At 36.6% G+C, this 18763-nt stretch overlaps 1 protein-coding gene across 2 annotated transcripts in view; it reads right to left on the minus strand.

The window, feature by feature from the left end:
* PROS1 (protein S) overlaps positions 1 to 18763 on the minus strand; it is a 105509-nt gene that overhangs the window by 23006 nt on the left and 63740 nt on the right. For both annotated transcript variants that reach the window (XM_034956970.3, XM_055110171.2), the window contains exons 4-9: positions 17923 to 18009; positions 10565 to 10687; positions 10328 to 10459; positions 5351 to 5476; positions 3005 to 3126; positions 1136 to 1251 (exon numbers count right to left, since the gene is read on the minus strand). In XM_034956970.3, coding sequence (XP_034812861.1) covers positions 1136 to 1251; positions 3005 to 3126; positions 5351 to 5476; positions 10328 to 10459; positions 10565 to 10687; positions 17923 to 18009 — 706 coding nt within the window. The remainder of the gene's footprint in view (positions 1 to 1135; positions 1252 to 3004; positions 3127 to 5350; positions 5477 to 10327; positions 10460 to 10564; positions 10688 to 17922; positions 18010 to 18763) is intronic.

Below are 18763 nucleotides of genomic sequence, written 5' to 3' on the forward strand. Positions count from 1 at the left end.
ACTGTTACTTAAGTATTTATGTAAGTTATTAATCTTAGAATAATTTTCAATGTTTTTAATAACGTCTATGAATTTAGTTGAATTATTTAATGAATAATCATTCATGTATCTAACATTAAGTTCTAAACATACATGCTTATTTAATTAAAATATTTTAAAATTTGAACTGTATAATCTCTCAAGTATTTTTCCTTCTCATTATTCCAAAAAAAATCCAATTTCTTTCTTCTACTTCCAGCAATGTATGCTTCTGAGAAAATCTGATAACTGAAGTACAATTATGGCAGATCACCTGAGGTGATCACCTGAGGTCAGGAGTTTGAGACAACCCTGGGCAATGTGGTAAAACTCTGTCTCTACTCAAAATACAAAAATTAGCTGGGTGTGGCAGCTCACGCCTGTAGTCCTAGCTGCTCAGAAGGCTGAAGCAGGAGAATTGCTTGACCTGGGAGGCAAAGGTTTCAGTGAGCCGAGATTGCGCCACTGCACTCCAGCCTGGGCAACAAAGCAAGACTCTGTCTCAAAAATAAATAAATATAATAAAATAAAAATTGGATCATAAACATTGCTATAAAAAATAAGTGGAATCATGACTAAAAAACATAAGCATTTACTTCATTTCTGAACTCAATCTAAGTACGATAATAATGGATAAAGTATTTAGACAGCCAACTAAAATTACGTAATATATGTCTTTAAAATGCCACTTAAGCAAGTTTAAATTTTTTCCTTAATAATTTTGAATATAATGATATTCTAAAAGCAATACTGAGTATTTTTTATTACCTGGTTTTCATAACATGTGTAAAGAATAATGGAAATTTCACAAGTACATGAAATCTACTTTCCCAGCTTCTTAGTAAATATGCATTTTCTACAAAAGGAATAATATGGAATAATGTAAAATGTTCATTGGGGAAAGTCAGCCTAGAATGACTCAAAAAGGTTTTAGCATGAAAATTACATGTGTGAAGGAGTAAATTAACTTTAGGTTTCCCCAAGTCATCTGATTGGTAATATGACTATATTATCTGATAGGTAATACAATTTCACACATTTCAAACCTTTTCAGCAACTTTTCTTCTGCCCTTATCTGCTTAACCTCTAGAAATTATCATTGGTATTGGTTCCTCACCTGCTGATTTCTGGCAAACGAAATTTTAAATATAAAACAACCCCTGCAAACTGCTCCGCCAAGTAAAGTAATTCATACTTTGTGTCAAGGTTCAAGGGAAGGCACACTGAAACAACCTGGAATAAAAGAAACCAAATAAACAACAAGAAAATCAAAATGCACAGGTTATTGCTTAATGTTTGTGTGAGGTCATGCATTTTTGTTTGGTTACTAATGTATCATCTGTAATACACTAAAATAATTAAGAATATTTTTGGTAATAATAAATACATATCTTCCATTTCCTTGTATAGTGTATCTATCAGTATAACCTCCAAGAATACATGTGTTTTAAAGTCTCGTTCAATGTGCATGGCTTTCGATCTTTGTCTTTAATACTTCCTTTGCAAATTTTCGTCCTAAACACAAACTCTTTCTTCAAGAACCAATATATGTTTCTTTAATTAACAGTCAGGTATATTATCTCCCATGAATTATGTCTGAAAATTATTTTTATTTGAAGTCAGAAATAGGTGTAAGAATTAATGTACCAATAAACAGCACCTCATTCATTCACTCATTCATTTATTAAGCAAAAGTTTTCTGAGCAAGAATGTACTATCTAGATAGTAAAGGGAATACTGGAAAACATGAAGGAAATAAATATAAATTCAGATCTCATAGTCTCCAAGGAATTTACAAGAACGTTATTTAAAGTCATCACATATGGTATCAAGTATTTTTTTCTACGAGTGAAAACAAACATTAAAATGAAAAGCTTTTAACATACAAATTATTGAGCACATATGAGGATATTTTGAGGAGAACTATGTACATAGCACTGTATTAAATATAGGCCCAGAAATAACATTTTATTTCCCCTTAAAACTTTAATAAATCTATTTCAAGGCAGACGGTGAAATGTAACTACACCAAATACAGAAATAATAAAGGACTAAATTACAAAATAGATGTTCACACAGCATGGCATTTCAATTAAGTAGTAACGTACCAAAATTACCACAAATGCCAACTAGCTTATTACCAAGTAGGTTGCATATTATTGAATGTGACATTTTTCTGGACATATACAGCTTTGTTTTGGCAACAGCTATAGAGGTATGTATGTATACTTAGTTAAATCATTATTTAGGCATTTTTTATGGTCTGCCTCATAATAATATATAATTTTACCTTCACTTGTCAAAAAAAAGATGCAGGAAAAAAAGAGCTCAGATGGTGACATTTATTTCAATGAAGTAAAAATGAGCACCTACCCCCAATATTCAATTCCTGGGTCAATTATGCATTAAATCTAAGTAATTAAAAGCAAGTTTGAGAGACACAGATTAAGAAATCAACCTCTCTGAATTATGATATACTTAAACCCCACTAAATCCTAGAAATGGTTAAAAGGGTACATTAAAACTGCACTTGTACCCTCTGAAATTTTATGAGCACTTTATAAACCCTATAACGCCTAAGGCATGATCAAACTAGTCAGAGTGGAATCCAGAAAAGTAGACACTGGAAAATGTTTTCACTGAAGTTTCTATGGGAGATTTTTTTTCACAATGAGGGCTATTAAACTCAGCTTTTCTTGATTTCTTAAGTAAACATACAAGTTGTATTTTATAAATGTACAGACTACAGATAAGTACTCTCTAAACTGTGACTATCCTCTTTTTTTAAACCCAGCCACTAATTATCCCCAATGTTTATGACTTACATGACCATAATTAGTAAATAATCATGACTCATAACCTGCTTAAAGCTACAGCAATTATTGCAGAACGTCTGTATTTTCCTGACTTAGCTATGTGAAAATAAGTATCTAGGATCTCTCATTTTAGAAAACAGGTGAGAAGTTAAGCATTGTAAAATGTTTACCTCACAACTCTTCTGATCTTGGGCAAGTTTGAATCCTTTCTTCCCATCACAATAGCAAGTGTAACCTCCAGGGTAATTGACACAAAGCTGAGCACACATGTTCTCAGAGCATTCATCTATATCTGAGGTAAAAAAAACACACACACACACACTTTAATATCCCCTAAATGTTCAATCTTATAGGCAGAGGAATATTATGATTGTAGTATGATATAATCAATGATAATCGAACCTTAGGGAAAGAAATACTATGACATCAAACTACATTTAAACATAATACTGAACCTGGAAATTTAAACGAGTTACAAGTATAATTTTTATTTACATATTTGAAACAAAAATTAATTTATAACTTTCAGTGATTAAGTAAAGTATAACAATTCTACCAAATTTCTCATTTTGAATTTGAAGAAAAAAAAGATTGAGAATCTCAACTTAACTGTCATTTCTGATCATTTGAATTTCATTGAGATTACCTCACAATTCATTGCTTTGAAAAAAAGAAAAAAGAAATGAGAAGGGAAAGAGGAAGGGAGAGCATGATGGGGAAGTAAAGGAAAGGAAAGGTAGGGAAGGGAAGGGAAGAAAAGACCCCTTTAACTGAAGGTTGATACAATCAGGAATTAAATGACAATATCAAGAACATTGGAACACTCATAATGCGATAATTAATGTTGGCAGTGAATTTAGGGAAATATCTGTTTTTTTTTTAAAAAAACCTCACTGTGATGTAATCTCCCATATTATGAAATCTTCTATATGGTCCCTGTCCCTACTCCATATTTTGAGAAAATCATTCTTGGAAATTTATAATATTATGTTGAAGCAAACATCTATCTCAGAGTTATATAAGATCATTGACATTTTCATTGGATATGCCCTATGACCTTTAAAACTCCACAAGCTCATAAATGCTATTATTGAATATGTTCTCATAAAATAATTTAAAATAGATTCCCAAAATTAATAATCCTTAGTATTAAAATTGCATATTATTAAAGTTATAGATAAGAGTCATATATACATCTTTTTAAAAAATGTCATTCATTAAATAAAACTACAATACAAGTGATGAAGTTGGCTAATGATAATTCCGCAGACATCTAGAGTTTTCCACGGTAATTTCTATCTGCAATGGTGAGAAAGGAGAAATGTGTTGCGGGGGCTGGCAGGGGAATATTTTTGGTGATTGCAAAAGGAGACAGGACATCAAAATCTCAAAAGCAGCATACGTAGTTAAAAAATATATTGTAAAATTATTATTGATTTAGGCAACTTCATAGAGACAGAAAACAAGATTAGAGGTTACCGCCATCAAGGTAACTAATAAAAGAAAACTCACTGCTTAATGGTTACTGCTTAAGAGTTTCTGTTGGGGCTGATGAAAAAGTTTTGGAAATAGCAGTGATGGCTGCATAATGGCATGAATGTAATTAATGCCACTGAACTGTACATTTAAAAATGGTTAAAAGAGTACATTAAAACTGTACTTGTAGCCCCTAAATCTATTTTTTAAAAGGTACATTATACATGTGTGTGAATATACATACATATATATATATATATATACACACAGACACAACAGAAAAATTAGTATTGATTAGTTCCAGCCATGGCAGTAAATCTGTTTTAAAATTTTAAAAAATCGAAAGGAAGGTATGAGATAATCTGTATATCATAATAAACAAATCTACAAACAAACAACTATAATATGTTGAAGCTTCCTGATGCACACAGGGCAGCGCCACTGCAGTCACATGAAGTAATAGCACCTTTAAGGGGTTGCCCCAAACCCACAGGCTCTGACATTACCGATGAGTATTTCTTAAATTTCTAGAGTATTGTTATCATTTCTTTATCATGAGATAATAGAACTGTGTCATTTTTTATTTTAGAATAAATGATTTATTTATATATGCACAGAAAAATCACTGAAAAGCTTGGAATAAAAACTAAAGTTTTAACCATGCTCATTGTGTCACTAAGATGATTTTTAAGCTTGTGTCTTTCTTTTCTATCTACTGTTTTTCCTTCCAAAGTGAAATTCTCTTTATCTGTGAATATGATATAAATGATGTGAAAATATGTTTATCTTGTTTTTACCACACATGGAGGTCTCCAATTCAAAGGGCCAATTGGCGCGCCTAACACCAAACTTAAAGACCATATGCCTTACATACTCTTGCTCTGGAAGGAAGGAAGCCAATGATTACCCAATTGAACAAGCTATATTAGGGATAAGAAAATATGACTGTTGATGTCAAACAAAGCCAATGCTTTTAAATATCAGTTCAGGGTTCACACCCACCCTCTCCACCATCAGTAATGATACCACTATCATCCTACCTTCACAAGACTTTGATTTGAGATTATATCTGTAGCCTTCGGGGCATTCACATTCAAAATCTCCTGGGATGTTCTTGCACACAGCTGTGCCACAAATGCTTGGCTTCAAAGAGCATTCATCCACATCTATAAATAAAATCACTATATTAAAAAACATTTTTCCCATACCAGCAGACACTACCAAAGAACCCTTGATTTGTGTTTCCTGGATCTAGTTTAATATATGTAATGAGATAACAGATTGGCCTTCGGACCAAAAAACATTAAATCTATCATCATATGTTAGCTCACTAAATATGATTTTCTACAAATGCAGAGGGAAATTTGATTGATGTTTGCCATGTTCCTTTCTAGTTATGTTAAGAAGGAGAAAGCTTTAGAAATTTTCTTATCTGCCAGGTTGTGGTGCGAAAATAAATGGAGGTCTTGAAAACAGATTCACTCCATATTATCACAAGTATTTTTTGTACATGGGATGGCTCATCTCTTCTATCTTGTTTCTTTGGAAATGAACAAATGTCTAATTAGTACACTACTATTGTTGTCTAAAGTAGACAATAGTGATTCAAATTTAAAATAAGATTAAGGTCTCTAAGTACTTATAAATCTGCAGTTAATCCAATATGAATTTAGTGCTAAATGAATATTCCAGAAATTTCAGATGCATATATTATATTGCCAAATGAAGAAGGAGATAACATATTGATAGCAACTAGTTACTAGATGAGCACCTGTGAAGAAAACAAAACATGTGACAGAAATAGTTTAATGGAGACAGAATTATTAGTGAACTACTCTGTGTACTCTCTGGAGAAAGACAAATTCAGAACAGAAAATATGTTTTCTATTCTAAAAGTTGACAGCTTTTTTTCCAGATTAATAGTCAAAATTTAGGATATTATTTAAAATAACTTGCACAAAAATAATAAAACCAGTTCCCTTGTAGGAATTTTTCTATATTTTGACTGTATCATTGTCAATGTCTTGAGTGTGAAATTGTACTATCATTTTGTAAACTCTTACCACGAAGGGAAAATGGGGTAAAGGGTATATAGCATCTCTCTGTATTACTTCTTACAACTTCATGTGAATCTTTAATTAATTCAAAGTAAAATATCCAATTTTTAAAAAGATCTAAAAACTCTATGTTTTTGAAATAAAGTAAGCCTGAGCAACAGTGGGACACTGTCTCTACAAAGTTTTTTTTCTTAATTTAGCCAGGAGTGGCCGGGCACAGCAGCAGTGCTGTAATCCTAGCACTTTGGGGGTCAAAGTGTTCGAGACCAGCCTGAGCAACATGGTGGAACCCCACTTCTACATATTAAAAACAAAAAAGGAAAAGAGAAAAAAATTAGCCAGGAGTGGTGGCATGTGTTCTTGTTACTAAGGAGGATAAGGCAAGAGGATCACTTGAACCCAGAAGCTGGGGTGCCTTGAACTATGATTGCACCACTCCACTCCATCCTGGGCAACCGAGGGAGACCCTGTCACTAAATAAATAAATAATAAAATAAAATAAAATCAGTAAAAATATGTCAATAAGTGTATTTGGTTTGAGGCATATTGCAGGGAATTATTTAGATCATACAAGTTTAAGTTACAGTGCATTGGGTTTATGACTCCAAACTGACATCTAATGTCTGACTGAAAGGTTTTATTCTTTCAGCTGGGCACAGTGGCCCATGTCTGTAATCCCAGCACTTTGGAAGGCCAAGGTGGGCAGATCACTTGAGCTCAGGCGTTCAAGACCAGCCTGGTCAACATGGCAAAACCCCGTCTTTACCAAAAAATACAAAATTGGACAGGCGTGGTGGCGTGCGTCTGTAGTCCCAGCTACTCGGAAGGCTGAGGCAGGAGAATCACTTGAACCCGGGAAACAGAGGTTGCAGTGAGCCGAGCTCACACTACATTCCAGCCTGGGCATCATAGCGAGACTCTGTCTCAAAAAAAAAAAAGAAGAAGAAGAAGAAAAGAAAAGTTAAGCTTTATTCTTTCATCTTTAGACAGTTACTGGCAACTGGATCCCAACCATTTCTACATCTTGGCAAAGGTCCCATTGTAATAGTGTTTTTTGTGGTGTTTGTTTGTTTGTTTGTTTGTTTTGAGACAGATCTGTTGTGATCTCAGCTCACTGCAAGCTCTGCCTCCCAGGTTCATGCTATTCTCCTGCCTCAGCCTCCGGAGTAGCTGGGACTACAGGCACCCGCCACCACCCTGGTTAATTTTTTGTATTTTTAGTAGAGACGGGGTTTCAGCGTGTTAGCCAGGATGATCTCGATCTCCTGACCTGGTGATCCACCCACCTCGGCCTCCCAAAGTGCTGGGATTACAAGCATGAGCCACAGTGCCTGGCTGTAATAGTTTTTTATATATTCTTCTATCTGTTTTCTACGTTATTACTTACATATCATGACTAAACAATAATGCAAATGAATATAAGAACAGATGTGGTCATCAGGAACATTCCTATTAATAAGAGCACTTTTGTAATCATTTACACATATATATGTGTATTAACTGAGTGGATAAGAATTAAATACTTTTTAATTTTTAATAAGTCACAAATTTGGCCAGGTGTGGTGGCTCATGCCTGTAATCCCACGACCTTGTGAGGTTGAAGTGGATGGATCACTTCAACCCAAGAATTTGAGACCAGCCTGGACAATATGACAAAACTCCATCTGTCTCTGTACAAAAGCTACAAACATTAGCCAGGCATGGTGGTGCACACCTGTAGTCCCAGCTACTTGGGAGGCTGAGGTGAGAGGATCTCCCAGGAGGTTGAGGCTGTAGTGAGTTGAGATCGTTCCACTGCACTCCAGCCTAGGTGACAGAGCGAAACCCTATCTATCGTATAAAAACAATAAAAACACAAATTCTTTAGAAAGAGACTATTAAAGTATTTAAGCGTAGAAGTAAGAATGGGTACTATTTGTTTACAAAATGCATATGGTATCCAGCATTGTGATGGTTTTTCTATCACTCATGTTCTAATGACAGTCTTTTTTTTTTTTTAAATTATACTTTAAGTTCTAGGGTACATGTGCACATTGTGCAGGTTAGTTACATATGTATACATGTGCCATGCTGGCACACTGCACCCACTAACTCGTCATCTAGCATTAGGTATATCTCCCAATGCTATCCCTTCCCCCTCCCCCCACCCTACAACAGTCCCCTGTTGTGTGATATTCCCCTTCCTGTGTCCATGTGATCTCATTGTTCAATTCCCACCTATGAGTGAGAATATGCGGTGTTTGGTTTTTTGTTCTTGCGATAGTTTACTGAGAATGATGATTTCCAATTTCATCCATGTCCCTACAAAGGACATGAACTCATCATTTTTTATAGCTGCATAGTATTCCATGGTGTATATGTGCCACATTTTCTTAATCCAGTCTATCATTGTTGGACATTTGGGTTGGTTCCAAGTCTTTGCTATTGTGAATAATGCCGCAATAAACATACGTGTGCATGTGTCTTTATAGCAGCATGATTTATAGTCCTTTGGGTATATATTCTAAGTAGTCTCAAAATCCAAACTCAAACAGACCTTCAAATAGGCAGATAAGAAAGATACATGATCACAAATTGGATAACTGTTTAGAAGAATTTGTTGTTAATGTAGTTCACTTTAGAGTCATTTAACTGCAGTTTAAATAATATTATAGTACATTTTATCATACTAAACACTGCTATTCAGTAAGAGATGGATGATTTGAACATGAATCCAATTTAGGGCTTTACCAAAATATATATAAAATAAAGAGTCGAACAAGAAATTCACATTTTAACTTACTTTTTTTTTTTTTAACATTTTAGCAAAACAAACAAACAAAAAGTAGTGGAGGAGAGAACTTGGATATTATATTGTATCCAGTTTCTAAAGGCAAATTTTAAGTCCAGGTGGGAAATTTTATTTTTAGTCATCCATACACCTGGTATGAATACTTGAAGATTTAGTCATAGCATTAACACAGCCAAACTGAAAGACAGTATACAGAGAGAAAAAAAGTCAAAATTTAGGGATAGGAAAACAATGAAAAACAAAACAAATACACTAGTAAAATGACTTGTTAGAAAGCTAAACTAACAGGGAATATTTAAGTCTGAAGAGGAAAAAGGAGTTATGACCAATGATATGATCTTAAAGGTATAAAGAGAAAGAAAACTAGATCTTTTACTTTCCCAAAACCACAACAGGAAATGAGGTGCCAGATGAAGGGCTGATGTTGGAAATCAGAAAAGTATTTCTGAAAAGGAAAAATAAAATACAATGGAAGAGGTTATTGCAGTGGATTTCTTTCTATGGCTATGTATCTTACTAGAAGAGAATAAAAAATACAATGTCTGAAAACAGGATAAACAATGATTTTGCAAAGTTTGTAGCATGCAAAGACTTGCATTGAAACATCACTTTATAATGAAATTCCTTATTGAAACATGCACACAAGTGTGTACATGCACATACAATAAGAAAAATTTTTAAAATTGTGTTATCAGTACTGTAAACTAAAATGCAGGCCAGGCAGAGAGCTCCCATCTGTAAACCAAACACTTTGGGATGCTGAGACAGGAGGCTCACTTGAGTTCAAGATCAGTTTGGGCAACATGATTAACCCCATCTCTACAAAAAATACAAAACAAAACTAGCTGGGCATGGTGGCATGCACTTGTACTCCCAGCTACTTGGGAGGCTGAAGTCAGAGGATCAATTAAGCTCGGGAGGTCAAGGCTACAGTGAGCCATGATGGAGCCACTCTACTCCAGTCTGGGAGACAGAGTGAGACCCTATCTCTCAAAAACAAACAAAAGCTAAAAAGCAGTTCCACAGTATCACAAGGCTTCAATGTCGATAAAAATGTGTTAGTATAAGCACTTACATATCATTTTTCCAAAAATTTGCTAGTAAAATTTCTCTAACTGGGATTATTCTCACATAGTAAATGTGTTTTAATTCTACCATCCTGCTCTTACCTTTACAGTCTTTCTTATTTGAAAGCATAACAAAACCACTTTTACAGGAACAGTGGTAACTTCCAGGTGTATTATCACAAATTTGACTGCAACCTCCATTTATATTTGAGGGATCTTTGCATTCATTTATGTCTAAAACAGGAAAAAAATAAATTATTTTTAAAGTAATATAACCTGCAGAGAACTTTTCAGGAGACCAATCCTGATGAGCTGGGGGGCGGGGGTTATTATACGTACCAAATTCACACTTTTCTCCTTGCCAACCTGGTTTACAAGTGCAAGTAAAAGAAGCTTTTCCATCTTTGCAGCTCATATATCCATCTTCATTGCATGGCAGAGGACTACACTGGTCTGGAATGGCTGAAGGAAATAGACATCTATTTATTTTTTTTATCTCATGTCATGGTAAAATAAAATTGTGTGTACTATAATAAAAATCCTGAAGCCTAGAACCAATGAAAAAAAAACCCACAACTCCTTTCTTTAAATAATACTTTTCCTAAATTAAAAAGTGAGCCTATTAGGCAAATCTTTATAATTATTTTGTAAAAATAAACTACAGATGGCAGCAGTGGCCCATGTAGAGTGGCCGCTGCCAAGACGCCAGCTGCAGTGGGGATGTGGGCCAGGGCCTCCCACTCCACGGAGCAGATGGGAGCCCCACACTCCCCGGATGCTGCTGCAGCTTCCCTGTCATGGCTCCGGACCCGGGTGTCTCTGTGCTCTTGGGGGCCTGCTCCTGCTGCCAGGCTTCTCCCCGAAGCAGGCATCCACTCTGATCTTAGAGGCATGGCCAGGGCTGCACGTGCCATGGAGCTGGTAAAAGCCAAGGACAAGGGGGAGCTCCACCCCTTCCAAACTGGTGGGACAAGAGTCCCCTGAGTGCAGCTGCAGCTGCCCAAGCCTGGCTGGAAACCTGGGCATCTCTGTGCTCTTGAGGGCCTGGGGAGGCCCATTCTGCCCACCACAGGCTCAGAAGTGCCTGCTCTTGCTTCCTGACCTCTCCTCTCTCCTGACACCCACTCTGGTCATGGAACAAGGTTGGAGCTGAAGCCAGCTGTTGTCGCAGCCTAGCTGGGTGGGCATAAGCTCAGGGCAGCACTAACATGCCAGCACCCTGCCCCCTCCAGTCTTTGGGCTCCAACAAGCATGGGAAGGGAGCTGAGGGGCGTGCTGAGGGCAGCTCAGTGCTGGCCTGCAGGCACCCCCTTGGCACAAACAGCCTGGGTGCCATGAACAGTGGCAGGAGGTAGACAGCTTCCTAGGTGGAAAAGGGTAGGTCCCCTGTGAAGTCCCACCTTCAGGCTGGGGAAGGCCTGAGGCCTGTGGGCTGGGCTACCAGTCCTGCTGACTGACGGGGGAACACTTGGTGCTTTTTCCTGGGCCCACCCATGGCAGCCCATGGACCAGTCAGCATGCACTTTCCCTCTCTGAAGACCATAAAAACCCCAGACTCAGCCAGAGCAGAACAGATATCCAGACAACCAGCTGCAGAAAGGAGCTACCATCTCCAGGGCCTCCTGTGTACTGGGAGCTGCAGACATCGAATGACCTGTCTGTAGAGAAGAACCACCGTCTCCAGGCCCTCCTCTGCTGAGAGCTGCTGATGGGACAACCAGCTGCAGACAGGAGCCACCCACTCTAGGCCTCCTCTGTACTGAAAGCTGCAGAGACAATGGGATGACCTGGCTACAGAGAGGAGCCACCCGCTTCAAGCCCTCCTCTCTGCTGAGGGCTGAACACTTGATGGGACAACCTGCCTACAGAGATGAGCTACCCACTGAGGGTCTCCTCTGAGCTGTTCTAATGCTCAGTAAAGTTCCTGTTCATCTTGCTCACCCTCCACTTTTCTGCATACCTCATTCTTCATGGATGCACGACAAGAACTCAGGCAAAGGCACCACCAGCCACAGAAGTTTCCAGCCAGAAAAGCAACACCCCAAAGATCCCATAACACTACTTTTGCATTGCAAGTATATACAGTATTTCATAACTGTAATTTAGATATTTTTCCAAATATATTACCTCATTTGAGCCTTAGAACAATTCCATGAGGTAGACAGAACAATACTATTCTCAACATTAAGAGAAAAAAGAGGCTAGGTGTGATGGCTCACATCTGTAATCCCAGCACTTTGGGAGACCAAGGCGGGCAGATCACTTGAGGCCTAGGCAACAAGGTGAAACCCTGTCTTTACTAAAAATACAAAACTTAGCAGGGCATGGTGGCACATGCCTGTAGTCCCAGCTACTCGGGAGTCTAAAGTGCAAGAATTGCTTGAACCTGGGAGGCAGAGGCTGCAGTAAGCTGAGATCATGCCACTGTGATAGAGCCAGGCTCTCTCTCAAAAAAAAAGAAAAAGAAAAAAGAAAAAGAAATTAAAATTTTCAATTTGGACTAAGATGATGTAACAAGGAATAGATTTATCTTCCTGCCTTAAATAAGTAGAACTTCAGTCTAACTATGTAAAATAATGGTTTTTCAAACATTGGAGAACAGGAAGGAGAACACCGTAATTCCTAAGGAAAAGAAAAGAAACAAGCTGAGACCTACAATTGGACCACATTACTGCCTGGAGATAGCTTCTATGCAACAGTGCAAGAAACACAAACAGATCCCAGTGGTCTCCCAGGGTTGAGAAAACAAATATTGGAGTTTGGGGAGATCAAATTAGAATTTTGCTGGTCAGAGTACTATAAAGGCAGAGAGAGGGAAAAAATGTGTGTGTATGGAAAGAGAGAGAGAAAGAGAGATAGAGAAAAAGAGAAAGAGTCTCCAGAGATCTGCAAAAAGATCCCGTAGGGTCTTTGGCTGAATGATGATTTGCACAGGAAAATTTCCAGAGCTCATAGAGGGATAGGGATAGTTTGTTTTAGACTACCCAGACCTAAAATATTTCACAGTACAAATGGCATCAGGTGGAATCCTCACAAGGACTTATTGTTGAGGCTAAATTAGTTTTAAGCTAACGGCTACTCCAGATTGCCTTAACAGAGCTTAAAATCAAACCTCAAAAGATTTGTTTTCAATGTATTCCACATAAGTTACCTAAATGCCACAACAAAATCAAACACTGTTTGGAAGAAGAAAAGAAAATCCAGGACCCAGCAACATAAGCTGTAAGCTTATTTTCTTTTCCTTAGGAGTCACAGTGTTCTGCTTCCTGTTCTCCAATGTTCAAACCCATTATTTTATATACTTAGACCAAAGTTCTACTTATTTAAGGCAGAAGGATAAACTTGGTCCCTGTTACATCATCTTAGCCCAAACTGAAAGTTCCAAGTTCTTTTTTCTATTTATACTGAGAATAGTATTGTTTGCTTTGTCCAGTAAACAATTAAAAATAAGTAGAGGTCAGATGCAGTGGTTCACTCTGCACTTTGGGAGGCAGAGGAGGGAGGACACTTGAGGCCAGGAGTTAAGACCAGCTTGGGCAACATAGCGAGACATAATCTTTAAAATTAATTAAAAAATAAATTCCCCAGCTGTGGTAGTTCATGCCTGTTGTCCCAGCTATTTGAGAGGCTAAGGGAGGGGGATAGCTTGAGTCCAGGAGTTTGAAGTTACTGTGAGCTATGATCACACCACTGCACTCCAGCCTGGGTAACAGTGAGACCTTATATCCAAATAAAATAAAATACAATATAAAATTAAATTAAATTAAAAAATAAATACTCATGTAAAGAAACAAGGAAAAAAAATGTACAACCAAGAGAAAAATCAATAGATGAAAATATATCCAAAATGAAAGAGATGACCAAAAATCAGAAAAATAAGTAAATAAAATTATTTTAAATGCACTCCACATGTTCCAGTAGTAAATATAGGCATGATGAAAAAAAAATAAAATAAAATAGAAGATGTGGAGCAGACCCAAATGGAACTTATTGAAATGAAAAATAAACTATATAAAATGAAAAATACACTAAATCGGATTAAAAGTAAATTATACATGGGAGAAGAAAAGAAGAGTGAACTTGAAGACATAAAAACTATCCAAAATCAAGGAAGGACAGATAAGAAGTATAAAAACAATAAATACATAAATAAATTGATAAACAACTAGAGCATGAATGACTTGTTAAACAATATCAAATGGCCTAATACATGCTATCGACATTTCAAGAGAAGAGGAAACATAGCAGGGAAAATGAAAAAAGAAATTTGAATAAATAATAGTAAATCATTTTCTAAATTTGATAAAAACTATGAACACATAGATCCAAGAAGCCCGCTAAACATCAATGAGGATAAACCTAAAAATACTGTGTCAAATTGGAGAAAACCAGAGAAAAAGAGAAATCTAAAACACAGAGCATATATAGAGAAAAAAAAAAAAGCTAAGAATAACACCAGATTTTTCATCAGCATCTATTCAAGTGAAAGGACAATGGAGAGACATCTTTGACATACTGACAGAGCACTATCAACGTGGAAGCCTTTACCCAATAAAAATATCTCCCAAAAATAAAGGCAATATACTATTTTTTAATTAAAAAGTATGAGAAACGCTGGGCGCGGTGGCTCATGTCTGTAATCCCAGCACTTTGGGAGGCCAAGGCGGTCAGATCACAAGGTCAGGAGATCGAGACCATCCTGGCTAACATGGTGAAACCCCATCTCTCCTAAAAATACAAAAAATTAGCCAGGCATGGTGGTGAGCACCTGTAGTCCCAGCTACTTGGGGGGCTGAGGCAGGAGAATGGCATGAACCTGGGAGATGGAGCTTGCAGTGGGCTGAGATTGTGCCACTGCACTGCAGCCTGGGCGACAGAGTGAGACTCTGTCTCAAAAAAAAAAAAGAGAGAAAATCCATCTTCCTCAGATATGTAGTATAAGAAATGTTAAAGGAATTTCTTCAGGCAGAAGAAACATGTTGTCAATGTGGTCACATGGAAATGTGGATCTACGAAAAAGAATATGGAATGCCAGAAATGGTAAACATATGAGAAAATACAGAACAATGTTTTCTGGGCCAGGTGCCAATGGCTCATGCCTGTAATCCTAGCACTTTGGGAGGCCAAGGTGGGTCGATCACTTGAGGCCAGGAATTTGAGACCAGCCTAGGCAACATGGCAAAACCCTGTCTCCATAAAAATACAAAAAAATTAGCTAGGCCTAGAATCCCAGCTACTTGGAAGGCTGAGGCATAAGAATGATTTGAATCCAGCAGAGGTTGCAATGAGCTGAGATTGTGCCACTGCACTCCAGCTTGGACGACAGCACAAGACTCTGTCTCAAAAATAAATAAATAAACAAATAAAACAATAAAACAATATTTTCTCATTTGATAAGCTATTTATAAATTAACATATCATGGGGTTTATAATGTATAATATTAAAATGTAAGGCAGAAACAGCATAAAAACATAGAGGAAATGAGGCCTGGCACAGTGGCTCATGCCTGTAATCCCAGCACTTTGGGAGGCCAAAGCAAAAAGATCACTTGAAGCCAGGGGTTCAAAACTAGCTAGGCAACAAAGTAAGACCCTATCTCTACAAACAAATTTAAAAATTAGCTGGACATGGTGCTACATGCCTGTAGTCCTAGCTACTAAGGAGGCTAAGGCAGAAGGGAAGAAGGATTTGAGACAAGGAGTTCAAGGTTGCAGTGAGCTATCATCACCCCACCACACTCCAGCCTGGGCTAGAGAGTGAGATCCTGACTGAAAAAAAAAAAAAAGAAAGAAAAGAAAAGAAATGAGTAAAAGAAGTTTGAGAAGCATAATTAATAACAGAGGAGATAAAATGGAATCAACTTCCCCCCCTAAAAAAAAACTCAAGTAAGCAATACAATTGCCGTAGGAAAAGAAAAAAAACAAAGAACAGATGGGATTAACAGACTTTAACCATCATCAATGGTAACATTAAATGTAAATGTCTATAGTCTAACACTCCAATTAAAAGACAGAGCTTGTCAGACTGGAGAAAACAGCAAGACCCAAAAGAAACTCACTTGAAATATAAACACACTGGTATGTTCAAAGTTAATGGATGGAAAAGTAAACCATAAAAACACTAATCAAAAGAAAGCCAGAGTGACAACATTAATATAAGATAGATTTTAGAATAAGGAATATTACCAGAGAAAAAGAGCAATATTAAGAAGTACAAAGTAGGGCCTGGAATGGTGTTTCATGCCTGTAATCCTAGCACTTTGGGAGGCCCAGGTAGGAGGATTGCTTGAGGCCAGGAGTCTGAGACCAGCCTGGAGAACACACCCAAGACCCCATCTCTATAAAAAATAAATTAGCCAGGAGTGATGATATGTGCCTATAGTTCCAGCTACTCAGGCGGCTGAGGCAGGAGGATTGCTTGAACCTAGGAGGTTGAGGCTGCAGTGAGCCATGATTGCACCATTGCACTCCAGCCTGGGCAACAGAGCAAGAGCTTGTTTAAAAAAAAAAAACAACAAAAAAAAAAACGTACAAGTAAAGATCAATTATAGTGCCTTGTTTATTTTCTTCCTAAAATATCGAAGCACTTTATCAATATGGCAAATGACATGCCATTTGTTTTTTATTTGTAATTTCTGTCCCCTCTTTAGACACTGCAATAGTCCCTTGATTTCTGCACATTTCCACACCAGCCTCTAAACTTCCCAGTCAACTGTACATGTTCTTCCCATCCTTCCAATACTTCCAATACTCCCAATACTGCCTATATTTCTATCTCTTTGCATATGTTAGCCAAAGAAAATTTTTGTTGTTAAATAAATAAATAACCAACCTAGCTAACGCCTAATTAATTCCATAATTTTTTTAAAAAGTCTTCATAGGATCAAGTTTTTTTTGAAATGTGGCAATACATTAGGTATTAGTTTAAAATCATAGAAAAGAAAATAATAGAAAATTTTTATCAAAATTATTATTATTCTGCTCTTTCGTAAATTTTAAGAAAAGATAAAGCATGAATTAAATCATTAAATATACGTATTCAGACAAACTGTACTCCCTGTGTAATTACAAGCACTTTAAATTAGAGAAAAACACAGTTAAATGAATATCTAGAGAATTTCAATCCTGGATGTGAAATATTCTCTGAACAAACATCACAATTTATATCCTGTGGTTGCATCATTGGCTTTACTAATTTACCAATTTACCAAAAAAGAGTCAAAAACAATGTACCAGAATTATCATTAGGCCCCTTGTGAACTTCAGAGCAAGAAAGCTAATTTGATTCATATAACATTTTCCATGTTTATATTATCAGTGCCAAAAAGTTAGAAGAATAAACATGGCTCTACTTTGAGCTATTAATCTACTGTAACATTTAGTCGCCCTACATGATTATGCAACAACAGCCAAAATAAAGCTGTTGGGAATAAAAATTCTGAAGCTGATAACCTTTAGGAACAGAGAACACTGTTCAGTTTAAACATTAGGCAAAAAAAATTCATTTTGAGTAATACAGGAGCATTTACAACTATAAACAAGTATTAGAAATGCAGTTTGAAAATACTTCCTTGCTGGGCATACAACCCATCAAAGGATCATTTCTCAATTTTTAAACGTTAGTTTATATTACCATGGGTGTACTTTACCTACAGAGTTTTTGTTTTGTTTTTTCAATTGATGGTAGAAGTGCTTACCATTGACACAGCTTCTTAGGTCAGGATAAGCATTAGTTGACTGACGTGCAGCAGTGAATAACCCAGTTTGAAAAGAGCGAAGACAAACTGAAAATAAAAACGAACATAATCTTCTTAGAGTAGACACACATACTTGATCCGAATTCATGGTAGGAACTGTCCCAAGAGGTAGGACATTTATGCTCCTGTAGATTCACAAGATTCAGTCTTCAAAATGCAACACTAAATGTTTCCATCTACCTTTCTGAAAAATTAAAAATCTACAAGCAAGATGACAACAGATACAGAAACATAAAAAATAAGTCTGTGACACCTTCTTCTCTCTGGAGAAGAACCTTAAAGTCAGAAGTGAAAAAAACCTTGATTTAGCATAGAAATTTATTGTCATATAAGTCTATGTTTTTAATTTCACAGCAGAAACAAGATGTTACCCTCAAATCTACTGACCAGAGTCTGATTTATAAAGTATATGTCATTAAGTCAATAGAATCAGTTCGTGTTTCTACTTGCTATAGGCTACTTCCAATTCTTCTCATGTTGCCCTGAGATTAATACAGTAATATTTGTATAATGTTTCTATATTACAAAACAGGTTTACTTCATTCCCTTCATTCTTCACTACAACCCTGTGAAATCAGATATAGCAACCTGGTAGATATTGCTAGGAAACTAAGAAATAACAGCTGGAATTGTAAAGATGAAATACTTTGTTACTTTAACGTAGCTAGGAGTTACTTAGTGCCAAAAATATATTTCTTAACAGGCACTAAAGACACCATATGTATTACTTCATTGTTCAGACAGTCACCAGCTTACTATAAAAAAGATGGTGTTTTACTTA

The sequence above is a fragment of the Pan paniscus genome, chromosome 2 (genome assembly GCF_029289425.2).
Source record: "Pan paniscus chromosome 2, NHGRI_mPanPan1-v2.0_pri, whole genome shotgun sequence".
Classification (NCBI taxonomy): Eukaryota; Metazoa; Chordata; class Mammalia; order Primates; family Hominidae; genus Pan; species Pan paniscus.